General features: G+C 42.1%; 1 protein-coding gene across 1 annotated transcript in view; it reads right to left on the minus strand.

Moving 5' to 3' along the window:
* stt3a (STT3 oligosaccharyltransferase complex catalytic subunit A) overlaps nt 1-14,814 on the minus strand; it is a 34,407-nt gene that overhangs the window by 7,880 nt on the left and 11,713 nt on the right. Inside the window, exons 6-12 of the mRNA XM_078426587.1 lie at nt 13,824-13,914; nt 9,955-10,061; nt 8,119-8,283; nt 6,858-7,038; nt 5,243-5,398; nt 2,698-2,789; nt 1,296-1,451 (exon numbers count right to left, since the gene is read on the minus strand). Of these exons, the coding sequence (XP_078282713.1) occupies nt 1,296-1,451; nt 2,698-2,789; nt 5,243-5,398; nt 6,858-7,038; nt 8,119-8,283; nt 9,955-10,061; nt 13,824-13,914 (948 nt within the window). The remainder of the gene's footprint in view (nt 1-1,295; nt 1,452-2,697; nt 2,790-5,242; nt 5,399-6,857; nt 7,039-8,118; nt 8,284-9,954; nt 10,062-13,823; nt 13,915-14,814) is intronic.

A 14,814-nucleotide genomic window follows, 5' to 3' on the forward strand; every position in this document is an offset into this window, starting at 1 on the left:
GCATATCTACAATCCTCCCTTATGCCTCCCTTAACCCGATGATTCAATGCTCTCCCTTCTCTATCGAAGGCTGTAATTCACTCCGATGCAAAGCCCAAAATGCTAGCAGCCTTGACTTAATGCCGCCAATGATAACTCTTTACAGACAAGTATAAGAGACAAGAGTGTTTTACTGTCCTATACACTGGAACAGAACAATGAAATTCTTACTTGCAGCAGCAGCACAACAAATTTGTAAAAATGGTGTCAATAGATAATATAATTTTAAAAAGTTCAATAAATGAAAACCTGATATATGCAAAATCAATAAACATCGAGATGAAGGACTTTGACGTGAAATGTTAACGGTTTCTCTTTCCACAGATGCTGCCTTACCTATTGTGTGTTTGTAACATTTTCTATTTTTGGTTCAAACATTCATTGTTAGCTGTCTGTCTGACAATGGGAGGCACACGGGATGCACATCAGGCACTTATTTACTATCTAACGCCAATGCTCACTTACACTTTCCAACAACGGGGACCGACTTTTCCCCTTGAGCTTAGAAATGCTGTTGCATATTTTAGTGTCCTTACACTGGCTGAGAAATTAAGACAAAGCAGAAGTACGCAATTCAGTCACTCATATCTGCCCCCCCCCGGAATCGTATCTGCCCATTATGCCTCATTTCACGTTAATGTCTTCTAAACTCTCTTTAATATCATCAGCAACATTCCACATTCCTTTCTACCAAACAGGAAAGTGGACTCCCAAGTTGTTATTGAATGTTGCAAATACGAGGAATTGAGCGTGATATTGGTTAGGATTCTTGCACTCGTGCATTAATGTAACAAATGTACCCTGCATTATGCATTTGCCTTTCAAGTGTTTTTGCTACGATACCCGATCTATTATTGTTCTCTGCCTCCCTCTGTCACTGCTTCACTCCCTTGTACTCCCCAATTATAAATTCAATACTGTATGCTTTACATCTTCACGAGAGGACAGACGCCATCGATTTAACAACTTATCCAAAATACGGCACGTCAAACAATACATCTCCACAGCATGGGAATCTTTGCCAAAACTCTGCCCAATCTGCTGTTTTGGCTGAGATATAATCCGTACAGGGTTGGTACTTGAATTGTTGGGGCTGAGCAACTCAGTACAACAAATTTAACGCAACAGATAGCTGGATCGTGAAGGGGGCATGTTCGGTACTTTCTAACTTTGTCGGTGACTCTTGTGTACTGCCTAGGTATAAAGCATTTCACTGTACCTAGGTACATGTGACAATAAAGTATCATTCATTATACCTCATTCTTGATCGGATAAGTGGAGTCGTGCTGTTTTTTTAATTTCTTATCTGGACGGCTGATATCCAAGTTCTTTATGTACGTCGACAGGACCTGAGAGACACCAATTCCCGAGAGAATACACATCACCGGGGCCAAAACCAACATAAGCCGAACCTGTGTAACAAAAACCAGGAAATTAGTAACAAGAATAAAAGACAGGCTGAAGTACTGCCATAGAACACAAGTCTAGAATATATTACCACAGAACAAAAGCCAAGAATGTCTTGCTCAGGTGATTCTATCCAGCCCAGTCGTGAGCAGCAAGCTGCACACATTCATTGCTCCTAATGCAATGTAAAATGTACCCCTCTCACTTGCAGCCATTCCTTTCCATTGGAATGAATGGAGTCACTGAACCTGATCCATGTCTAACTTTGTACAGGCATAATGAGCAGCCTTCCCAATGCCACAGCTCAGAAACTGACATTACACTTTTTTTTGTAACTGAGTTTGCAGACTTTGGAGAGGAAACAGCTAACAGGAACTTTTTATTAAAGACATAAAAGAGCCATAGGTTTACCCCCAATTGAAAAAGCTTCTATAGGAATGTGGGCAGAGGTGACAGTTTTGGGAACACCTGATTACTAGAAGGAATGTGACTATTAATAACAAGACCTTTGAAGAGAAATCTACTGATTGATTGTTTGAATCAAATGCGATAATTTGTTATGAATGTATACTGACCAGAGACAGCATCTAGTTCCTGGGGTTAAAGGAATAGTTAAATATGTAGATGAGTCAAGAAAATCCTCATCTCTGATGTGCAATAATAGTATTGGGTGTTAGTCACATTTAGTTTGGCTTAAGGTGTAATAATCACTATTAATAGGGTAGTACACTATTAGAGTGGCACAATGGCACAGCTGGTAGAGCTGATGCCTCAACGCCAGAGACCTGGGTTCAACCCTGATCTCAGGTGCTGTCTGTGTGGAGTTTGCATGTTCTCCCTGTGTCCACATAGGATTCTTTTGGAGGATCCGGTCTCCTGCCACATCCCAAAGACGTGTGGGTTTGTGCGTTAATTGGCCTCTGTAAATTGCCCCAAGTGCGCATGGAGTGGTTGTGAAAGTGGGATAACATAGAATTAGTGTTAACGGGTGATCGATGGTTGGTGTGGACTCGGTGGGGAGAAGGGCTGGTTTCCATGCTGTATTTCTGAACTAATAATCTCTATGATTTAGTTGTTCTGGAATTGCAATTGCCAAGTTTTAAGTGATTGTTGGAGGTGTGTGCAGGGAAATTAAACTCCCAGAACTGGCACATTCAAACATTCTACATGCTCATCATTATATGTAACTGAAACCCCATAGTAACTGGTCATTTAGCAATACCAGCATTCACAGGTTGGAACGATTCTTACCATCACAGCAGAGAAGTACATGCTGGTGACTCCATACATGATGATGAAAATCCTAGCATCTGACAGGTTGTTGAAGCAGTAGTACAAGCCGACTGCAGGAGGAAAGCACAAAATAGGCTCGAGTCAAACACAAAATAAGTCAGCCCATATTGCAAATTGGCCATGTCTCAAGTTTCACAAATTACCAAGAAAACTCCAACGAGATAAGGTTGTATATTCAGAGAATATGTTGATATCATCTGAATTAATCTTTCAGAAGACCTTCATTAAGGTGCCATAAGGTTATTAAACAATATTACAGCACATAGGATCGAGGCTAACATTCTGGCATGGATCGAGAATTAGTTTACCAGGCAAAATATACGAATAAGAGAGTCGAGATGTGACAAATGAGGAGACAACGAGCAGATGCAGCAATAGAGAATATCTCGTTATAGAAGATAGACTAGGTGGCTTTTGTTACAGCAAAATCAGAAGGCAAAACTGTTTCAAGCCAGGTAGTATAATGAGGGTACAAACAGTCCAGCTTAAATGCGTGAAAAAGAGAAACAGATCGCTGTAGGGGGAGGGTTTCCATGAAGCTGCATGTATGGGAAAATGGCAGACAAAAAAATCAAGGACAAATTGCACCCCAGCCACTTCCTCTTCTCCCCTCTCCCATCGGGCAAAAATATAGAAGTGTGAAAACGCACACCTCCAGATTCAGGGACAGTTTCTTCACAGCTGTTAACCGGCAACTGAACCATTGTACCAACAACTAGAGAGCAGTCCCGAGCTATTATCTACCACCTTGGAGGCCCTCAGACTATTTTTGATCAGACTTTACCTTGCACTAATTGTGATTCACATTATTCCCTTTTTCACGTATCTGTACACTGGATGGCTCAACCGTAATCATGTTTTGTCTTTCCGCTGACTGGTTAGCACGCAACAGAAGCTTTTCACTGTACCTCGGTACATGTGACAATAAACTAAACTCAAATAAACTAAACTCAAACAAACAGTAACATTTCACAAACAGTAATGAGAAATGTGGGACAATAAGCTGGATCTCACAAAATTACAATAAAAACAATTTTAAATATTTAAAAAACGCAGTGAAACCCACTTTCCTTCCCATGTGCACCCCACATGCATCTCAGACCTGAAGCAATACAGGACGAGCCTAGGCAGTCTTTCAGGTTCCACAACACACTGAAAATGAAACGATATGGAAACTACTAAACTCACAACCTCTACCGTCCAGAAGCCAAGGAGAGCAGGCAGAAAGGAACAACATATGCTTTCCCTCCAGCACCGATCAGTCAAAAACCAGAATGGAACAACAATATGGGAGTACGTTCACAGCGCATAGTACAATGATTCAGGAAGGTGACTCCTAAAGTGTAATTAGGAGTATCAGTGCATTCTGATCTTGTATTCATTCCTCTCTCAAATGAATAAAACATTTCAAATAAAATACATTTAAAATGTCAAATTTTCCATTTAGAAAGGTCATTGCCAGTAATATTTCAGCATTAAACACTAATTATGGTCCCACCGGCCAGCCGTCCCAAATTTATGTTCCTGTTATGCTGCTGGAGTGAGGACAGTGATGTAGTGCCCCCCCTCCGGAGCATTTACTAATGAGAGCAGAAAGTGCAACGTTTGATTTTCTTCTCAAGATGCAACTGGTTTGTAGATCACCAAACATGCAGGAAAACAGCATAATGGGGCAATGTTTTGGAATTCTTGCATCTTACAAAACACAAACATTTTAAGACCGTTAAGTCTGATCTCCTCAGCTAAAACATCCAATAAGACCAATACATCCCGGATGAAATATGCAAGTCCAATAACTGTTAGAAATTGACTTTTAACTTTCTAAAATTAACAATGTCCAAAACCAGGAGTGATTATACTGCTGTTGTCAGTTTTTAGTGGATTAAAAAATCTATCTTATACTCATCTTAACCTTTGTGTAAAATTTTGAATTTTTAATCCACATTTTGAACAAACCATTGAGAGCTTCCTTAATTCCATGAGTGAAATTATCAAAACCTCCCACTGGTAATCAGTTTGATTTAAGAATTCAACCAGTTTTGCACTTAATTTTAAATGAGCACACGAGTATATGCACTCTTGTGCTGAATGTAATTTGGACCTCAAAGTGTGCAATTAGTTTGAGCTGGTTTTCCTGGTGATTGGCAAAATGGCTTGGAGGTGAAAAAAAACCACAGACCTATCTGTGTATAATGCCCTCCAAATCCAAGTTAATTTGCCAGCCGTTAGCTTATCCTTTCCAACAGCAGTTATTAAGCTGGTGCCTGGAATGAAACCCACAATTACACCAGCTAATTGATCATTTTCAGAGAAATGGAAATGTGAGAAAAGAGGAAGTAACCAATAAATTAGGTCAAATAGAGGAAGGATTAATTTAAATCTCAAGTTCAAAACCTTTTTTACTTAATTACGAAACAACTCAGTTCTTTCAACAGCCCAAGGAAGCTTTCTGAACAGCACATTACGTAAGCATTTAGATTATTCGTAAAAACTTTCAGCAAACCTGGGAACATGAAGACAAGAAGTTGCAGGTCAAAGTAGTACGAGGACCAGGTGGTGGGCTGGTGCTCAGAGACAGAGGCAATGATGGGGATGTTGTTCTTTGCATAAGAAGGATCCAATAAAGAGTAGAAACGGCCAGTCCATGGGGATATCTTGCCTGCAATAAAACCAATATACATGGTTATAGTCAGAAGACAAGCATTTTAGCTGTGACGAGATGTTGTTTTGCCTTGAGAATGCTAGAAAAATATTTATGCCTTATGTGATAAACGATTATTAAAGCAGTAGCTAATCAACCTCAAAAGAAAGCAACCATGTGTAAATTATAATCTATAGGCATTCTATGACCACAACAATAGGAAACAAGGAATTTGTCAAATTAATATATAAACAGCAGGAAATGTCAGACACGATTACTAAATGCAGGACATGATCACAGAACAATCTGTCTTGTAGTTATGAATGAATGGGCCATCGCAGCTAATGTTATCTGGATGCATCAACTATGAGCAATTAAAACATACTCCTCAGATGTGCACAGTGTTAACGCTGGAGAGGTGCAGAGGATATACACCAGGATGTTGGCTGGAGTGGTGCATTTCAGTTCTGAAGAGAAACTGGAGAACTGGGTGTGATTTCCTTGGAACAGTGGAGGTTAAGGGGGGGATCAAATTGAGATATCAAATTAGTGAGGGTACAGATGGGGTAGAGAGCAGGACCCCATAGTAGACAGATAAAACTAGAGAAAAAAAGATTTAGGGCAAAGGGCAAGAGATCAAACGTGGAACTGAGGGAGACCTTTTTCACTCAGAGTACTGAGTACCTGGAATATCCTACGTGAGAGGGTGGTGGAAGCAGATTGCTAATGAATACTTAGATCAGCTAGGCGTAGGTTATGGGCCACATGTTGGAAGGTGGGATTAATGCTGAAAGGTGCTCACTGGTTGACATGGAAATAGCGGGCCGAATGACACGTTTCCTCGCTGCACCACATGCAATATGGAACATGAGCTGCATTTATCTCTCAGTCATTTCAGCTCATTAAATATGAAATTACTTCAATTGATCAATCAGTTCTATTAAAATCCATGACAGATCTGACAGAAAAACATTGTTCTATCATTACAGCCCCCTATGGCTTCTGACTAGAAATATATACGGCCTGGCCTCCACACCAAGCCCGCAAGGCAGAGTCACAACCAACAAGTCTGCCTGCTACATGGGGTACGGCTCAGCTCTCTGCAATCAGACCAGGTGGAGAGCAGGCACACAACAGTGGGCAAGACCAAAAACATCGCACATTTTTCCCCACATCCCATCGATTCCAGAAATAGACAGCAAGACAGTCTGGTTGAACCGAATGTCCTATTGCAGTAAATATTAAAGCCTGATGATCACCAGAGCCATTGAGCAAGAACATTCAGCTACCTCCAACCATCTCCACATATCCTTCTTTTCTCAGGTATTATTCAATGCTTCTCTACTCTCAAGGATTTTATTAGAAAAACTGACACAAAACTGTCTTCTACCTGAAGTTCTGTCAACTGAGTTGGTGGATGTAATGAGAGAGTACATAAGGGAGGTAGTTTGAAACAATGTGCACAATAATACCTCACCTGTCAGCAACAGCACGGTTCCTGAAGACAGAACGCCCAAGCCCACCAGAGAGATGACACTCTTGAAAAGGATCTCAAATTGTTGTGGATTCAACTTGCTGCGTAAATAATCAACAAAGGCATGAATCTGGCACAGACCAAAGACACCCAAGGCAGCCATGTGTTCTGAAGATTGGACGGGCTGAGGGGAAGTGAAATAGAATGTTAATATGTTTCTCTTTATGAAATGCCCAGAGCAAAATTGTACATGGAACACAATGTATCCTCTAAGTTAACTGTATATAATATAACTTATTTTGGTGAACTGCAGTGAGCATTTCCAGGTGAGTCCAGGTAACAGAAATTTAAGCTGACAAGTTAACATATTTTAGAGTAAGTGTACTCCCAATTTACGAATGATTCATAAAAGACAGTGAGAGCATAGTGAATTTGAACTCACTGCCTACAATTGATATGAAAATGATTCATGCACCGCAAGAGTTACTGCATCAGCTCCTCATTTCAATTGAAAATTTAGCCTGAAATTAACCATTACTAAATGAATTAAATACTTAAGGCACGTCACAGAGAAACATTCAGAACAAGAGGTCCTAATCTGAGAATTAGACAGTTTCTCCCACACGCAAAGGATAGTTGACATCCTGAATATGCTCCTGCAGGGATTAATAGATTCTGGAAGACAATAAACACTTTCAAGTTTAGAGCTGAAAGAGGTTTGTTTGGAGAAACATGAGTAGCTTTGGATCAAAGCCGACAAATACTGGATCAGTCACAATCGAGTTAAAGGGTGAAGCAAGCTGAAGAGCCTTATCCTGCTTCTATATCTTGATAAGCTTGATCAAACATGGCAAAAAAGTATAAGTATATGATTTGACCCATTGGCCCAAATAGGCACTGCAGACGACCCGTGGTACAGCTGTTTGGGTTATGGAAAGTCACAAATCACGAGACAAAAATGAGATACAGAATGAAATTCGCTCTCATGGAATTTATGTGAGAAAAAAAAGTAAATCATTTTTCAACTTGTGTTTCTTGACACCTATGCAGATGATGCAGCCTCACTTAACAGAAAATCTCAAAATGGGCCACTTTCAAAGAATGCAAACCCCTCCCCCACCACACCACAATGTGGGGAGGGGGTCGCCTTTACAGCCATTGGTCCACATTGTTCTAAGCACCAAGAGGTGGTTTGGTCAGAGGCTTGTGGATCTTTACACGCTGTGATTCTGCATCGTTAAATAAAGGAAGTAGCCTTACTAACCTGGAATCCCACAAAGGAAATCTGCATGGAGAGAATGGTGCCGAGACTGTATACTGTACAATATGCCACATAGATCCGGTGAGAAAATCGTCCAGTCAGCATAAGGATAAGTACATGAAGTGGGATCAGATTAATCAGGAACACATAACCACCCCAAGAGGAGACCTGATTGAAATAAATCATGTCAAGATTAGATTATAGCATTATCAAAAAGAAATAAGCACTCACAATTTGTAACATGAACTGTAGACAGCAACGTGAAATTCATTTCTGTTTGCCTAACAAAGGTAGGGGTCAAACCAGTTGAAGTAAGCTCAATGGTCTTCATGCATTGACGTGAGTTTGCACATGTTAACTTAACATTAACACAATATGATGAAATAACTTCAAAGTATCCAGCAGCTAGATCTTCAAACAAACTGATCATTAGTCAGATTCAGCTGCTGATAATGGGCAAGACAGTCCACTAACTCAAATTAAATAAATCTCACGAGAGAGAGTACAGAAAAATGGTAAAGGATAGGGTAGCAAAGTCATTCAAACAGAGTGCTGCTATACAAAGATTTTGACTGAAGTGTTCTTTTGTCATCAGTCACTGCTGATTTTCATAACATTTTCTGTCTCTCCAATCTGCTAGGTACTTGGGCAGCAAACAAACAGTATCCACCTCAGGACCTGTTTGTAGAATCTTACAATGCAAGGTAGCAGCAATTTGGCCCATCAGCCCACTTCTCTAACTCCTGCATTCTTTCTGCAGAACCTGCAAATATCTGCTTTTTAAGAGAGAAAAGATTATGAAAATCAGCAGTGATTGATGACAAAAGAACACTTCAGTCAAAATCTTAGTGTAGCAGCACTGACTAATTGAATGACCTTGCTGTCCTATCCTTTACCACTTTTCTGTATTCTATCTCACGAGAAACCAATTTAATTTGAGTCGGTTGACTGTCTTCCCCATCGTCAGGAGCGGGGATTTGACTAACGAGCACTATTCAACTCCCTTCTGAAAGCTATTTAGATCCCAATTTTTCTTGGGGAAATACAATAGTGTGTGACCAGCAGCCCATGAGACAATTACATACAATAAATGCCAAATGTGAAGGAATCCTCAATTAAAAGTCACTCCGTGTGAAAAAGTTACTCTCTAGCTAAATTTAATAATTTATTTAAAGGTTGCTGAGAGGTTAGCTTGCAACTCAGACTTTTGGATGACTTCTTTTTAAACTCATCCGGAAGACAATACACTGGGATGGAATAAGGCACTTCTTCCCTCGGTAAACAGTGAACAAAATAGCAAACAGGCTCAATAATTTCCTGGTAATGATTTAACAAATGCATAATCAAAGGACTGTATTAATATATAATGAGTTTCAAGACTATGAAAACATGATATTTGAAATAAATAGCAATTACACTGGCATGCTTACAACATCCAGTGATATTTATAATATAAATATAATATAAATGCTGTACATGTTTGAACTTAAGGCAGCATAGTGGCACTGCGGTAGTTGCTGCCTTACAGCGCCAGAGACTGGGTTCTATCCTGACAACGGGTGCTGTCTGAACAGAATTTGCATGTTCTCCCTGTGACCGCATGGGTTTTCTCCGGGTGCTTCGGTTTCCTCCCACACTCCAAAGATGTACAGGCCTGTAGGTTAATTGGCTTGTAAAAATTGTAAATTGTCCCTAGTGTATAGGATGGTGCTTGTGTACAGGGTGATCGCTGGTCGGCACGGAGTTGGAGGGCCAAAAGGCCTGTTCCCACGCTTTATCTCTAAAGTTTGGGGGCAGAGTAAACGTTCTCTCGGCCCTGGTGTTGAAACACAAGCTTACCATGTAGAAATAGGCAATTGAACAAATAGCAGACCAGTAGATGGAGCCAGACTTCACAGCCTTAATCCAAGTGTAGTATGTGAGCAACATGCAGAAGATAGCAATCCCTGTTCAAATAAATATCACATTATTAAAAGACAGTAAACTAATTAACAGGCAACTTAGACAAATATTATCCATTTCTGTTGTTCTTTATGCAACACAATAAGATCACATCCAGATCACATCCATGATCCAGCAAATAAAATTTTATAATCAACAATTAATCAATCATTTTTTACAAGCGCCGAACTGTTATTGTCCTCACCACTAGAATGAATGACTCACTGAACTTTCATTATGCCTTAATTGGTAGAGACTCACCAGCCAAATTCCCCAGCTGGGAATTCACACTGTGCACCAACGTCTACTTGGTGAACTTGAAGTCATTCATAATTGTGCTGCACACATCCTTGTTCTGTGAGGTAGTCTAAGATGGTCCTGTTTTTAAATTTGCATTCTCATTTTTAAGCCTCATTTTTAAATTTCATTCACTGTCTCTGTCTAATCTCTGAATCTGGCTTTCAGCAATTTACCTGCTTCTGCTGTCTCTGTTTGTTGTCATTCGCCTGACTGGGGTCAGTTGACAGGGCTTACCACGAGGAGATCGACAACATGGTCGACAACATCAGCGATCTGTCACGCACGACCTCGCGCCAGTATGGATACGCAGATGGCTTGGCCCTACTGCACTCGGACAAGAGTTGGTCAAACGTTGAGGATGTGCTCTCGGCGGATATGGAACTTGTCGCGGGCTACCTTAAGACCTGGAGACTAAAACTGAGTATGGCAAAAACCATCACCTGAACAACAAGGAAGCTCAACGCCAGCTCACCATCACCCTCAATGGGTCACCCCTATCCTACAACCCATTTCCTACATATCTCGGGGTGAAACTAGATCGGCAGCTGACCTACAAGCAACACCTTGAAGCTCTCCGTGCTAAAGTCTCGGCACGGAACAACCTCCTGCGTTGCTTGGCCGGATCGTCATGGGGCGCCAGGACATCTATCTTCGAACCAGTGCTCTTACACTCGTGTACAGCGCCGCTGAGTACGCCGCCCCAGCATGGTGCCGCAGCGCTCACCAGCAAGCTAGACGCCACCCTCAACGACACTATGCGGATCATCACTGGCTGCCTACGCCCTACTCCGACGGATCTCCTGCCGGTGCTCGCAGGTATTGCACCCGCCAAGCTTCGCAGTGAGGTCCTCACTCATAGGCTGGTGTGCAAGGCCTCATCGGGCGCCAAACATCCTTTGCACCACCTCGCCCAGGATTCACAGCAACTGGGACCTCAACGCCTGTCATCTCGTCGCCCTTTCTCCCGTCATGCAGCGACCCTCTGTGGCTCCGGTTTCAACATACTAGGAGCATGGAGAACCAGCTGGGAACAGACATCGCGACCTCCTCAATTGACTGTCGCACCGAACACCACACCCCACCCGGCTCGGACATGCCCCGCAAAGAGTGGGTCGCCCTGAACCAGCTCCTCACAGGGGTCGGCCGGTTCAACACCAACATGCATCGTTGGGGGTTGCGTCCATCAGCAGCCTGCGTGTGTGGAGCAGTCCAGCAAACAGCGCAGCACGTCATTTTTGACTGCACTGTCCTCCGCCCCCCTGGTGGAGGGGTAGACCTCACGGCCCTCGACAACAGCACATTGCCCTGGCTACTGCGCCTGGAGGGCGTTACATAATTTCTGCTGCCTCAAACGCAAGCAGAAGAAGCAATTTACCTCTTTTAATTACTGGGGGTCCAACAAGGATTCCAACAGACCCAACAGCAGCAATTAGTTGAGCAAAGGTCTGGGACATATGCAGGTACACTGATGTGCAAATCTAAAACATCGTCATTGATGAGGTAAAGGCTGCTAGTTCCATTCTGAGCTGCCAGCTCTACTTGCCAAAATTTGTACTGACCATTTATTAACTTTTAAAGCAACAACATGCATTTATAAAGTACCTTTAATAGACAATAGGTGCAGGAGTAGGCCATTCAGCCCTTCGAGCCAGCACCGCCATTCAATGCGATCATGGCTGATCACTCTCAATCAGTACCCCGTTCCTGCCTTCTCCCCATACCCCTTCACTCTGCTATCCTTAAGAGCTCTATCCAGCTCTCTCTTGAAAGCATCCAACGAACTGGCCTCCACTGCCTTCTGAGGCAGAGAATTCCACAGCTTCACCACCCTCTGACTGAAAAAGTTCTTCCTCATCTCCGTTCTAAATGGCCTACCCCTTATTCTTAAACTGTGGCCCCTTGTTCTGGACTCCCCCAACATTGGGAACATGTTATCTGCCTCTAATGTGTCCAATCCCCTAATTATCTTATATGTTTCAATAAGATCCCCCCTCATCCTTCTAAATTCCAGTGTATACAAGCCCAATCGCTCCAACCTTTCAACATACGACAGTCCCGCCATTCCGGGAATTAACCTAGTGAACCTACGCTGCACGCCCTCCATAGCAAGAATATCCTTCCTCAAATTTGGAGACCAAAACTGCACACAGTACTCCAGGTGCGGTCTCACCAGGGCCCGGTACAACTGTAGAAGGACCTCTTTGCTCCTATACTCAACTCCTCTTGTTACGAAGGCCAACATTACATTGGCTTTCTTCACTGCCTGCTGTACCTGCATGCTTCCTTTCATTGACTGATGCACTAGGACACCCAGATCTCGTTGAACTCCCCCTCCTCCTAACTTGACACCATTCAGATAATAATCTGCCTTTCTATTCTTGCTTCCAAAGTGAATAACCTCACACTTATCTACATTAAACTGCATCTGCCATGTATCCGCCCACTCACACAACCTGTCCAAGTCACCCTGCAGCCTTATTGCATCTTCCTCACAATTCACACTACCCCCCAACTTAGTATCATCTGCAAATTTGCTAATGGTACTTTTAATCCCTTCGTCTAAGTCATTAATGTATATCGTAAATAGCTGGGGTCCCAGCACCGAACCTTGCGGTACCCCACTGGTCACTGCCTGCCATTCCGAAAGGGACCCATTTATCCCCACTCTTTGCTTTCTGTCTGTCAACCAATTTTCTATCCATGTCAGTACCCTACCCCCAATACCATGTGTCCTAATTTTGCCCACTAATCTTGTATACAGATTCAGTGTGATCTACCATCTTGCACTCTTATATGATTGTGCCCTAATGTATAGCAGGACTGTCACTGAACTGTACGCCAATAAAAAATAATTTCACTGTACTTACATACATGTGACAATAAAGTACCATTGCACACGAACAAAATGCAACACCAAACTCTGCAAGGAGATATTGGTCGCAGAGGTATGCTTGAAGGAAAAAAAAAGAATATGCAGAGATATTTGGGAAGGAATTCCAGCAGCTGAAAGCGCAGTAATTGAAGGAGGTGATGTGCTGGAGGCCGGAATTGTATGGGTTTCAGAGATTAAAGAGAGAGCAGGTAGACAGGCCACAGCGCGATTTGAAAATGTGGGCGGTAATTTTAAAACTGTGACCACCTTCGGAGTAATGGGCAAACCTCGCAGGGCAAAGGTGTGTGCAGCACAACTATAAATAACATCATGTTCATTAGGAAAGCTTCCAGGGGGATATTTATACTTGCCTCATTTAATAAGTATGCTCAGGAGATGAGCATACAGGGACAGAGACATTGGAGGGAGATACTCCATCTGAAATGGTTACTTTTGTGGATTTGTAGCTAAGCATTAAGACTTGATTTGTCGTTTGCTAACATTAACTGTAAATTGCGATTTGGCACTGCAGAGGTTGTAAGATTAATGAAACCAATTAATGCAATGCAAAAAAACACTTAGATGAGCTTCTTACCTTCATTATCATAGGATCCGGCCACTGACCGAGAGATGTAGCCAGGGACCACAGCAATCATAGCTGCAGCTAACAAGCCAGAACCAGCATCCTGAAACAATCAGCATATTGGTACAGTTTTTTAAAATATGCCAGATATTCTTAACTTAAAACAAAATTAGAAAATTTGGGGCAGAGGGATTCCTTGTCAAAATTTCAAGGATGTACTTCCCACTCGAAACACAGATCTGAATATTTTAACAAGTTTGTAGTGTCTCAAGCAGTGATTTTTAGTTGCAAAAACATTCTTCAGGCTAAAATAGTTATGTTCTCACACTTATTTAGAGTCATAGAGCGTGCAAACTGTCCCTTCAGCCCCCAACTTGCCCACAACGGCCAACATGTCCCAGCTACACTGGTCCCACCTGCCTGCGTTTGGTCCATATTCCTCCAAACCTGTCCTATCCATGTACATGTCTAACATTGGGATAGTCCCAGCCTCAAATATCTCCTCTGGAAGCTTCCATACACCCACCAGCCTTTGTGTGAAAAAGCTACCCCTCAGATTCCTATTAAATCTTTTCCCCTTCACCTTAAACCTGTCCTCTGGACCCATGTCCTCAATATTGGCCATTAAAATAGTCAACTCATTACAGTTGTGCATGTTACTTGATACATTTCCTACATTCATAGCTTACAGCAATAAGTACCCAAAGTGTGGAGCTATGTACATATTATAGACCTAACTATAAATTCTGAAGCACTTTACAGACTGGGGAGTATTTCAGTTTTCTAAACTCTGGAATTGTAGAATGAGAAATCATTTGAAAACTATGCTGAAGTATCTGAAGTTCAGACTCTCTGAATGGCAGGTTCTGTTCTTGAGCAAACTGTACAGGGGTGGAGCTCACACCATGAGCTCTGTGACAATAACCCCCCCCCCCTTACCACATTAGCCTACCCCCCTAAACTTCAGGTATACCTCTCTGAGCAGTGCCAATACCAACTTTTG

This window comes from Rhinoraja longicauda, chromosome 32 (assembly GCF_053455715.1).
Source record: "Rhinoraja longicauda isolate Sanriku21f chromosome 32, sRhiLon1.1, whole genome shotgun sequence".
In the NCBI taxonomy this organism is placed as follows: Eukaryota; Metazoa; Chordata; class Chondrichthyes; order Rajiformes; family Arhynchobatidae; genus Rhinoraja; species Rhinoraja longicauda.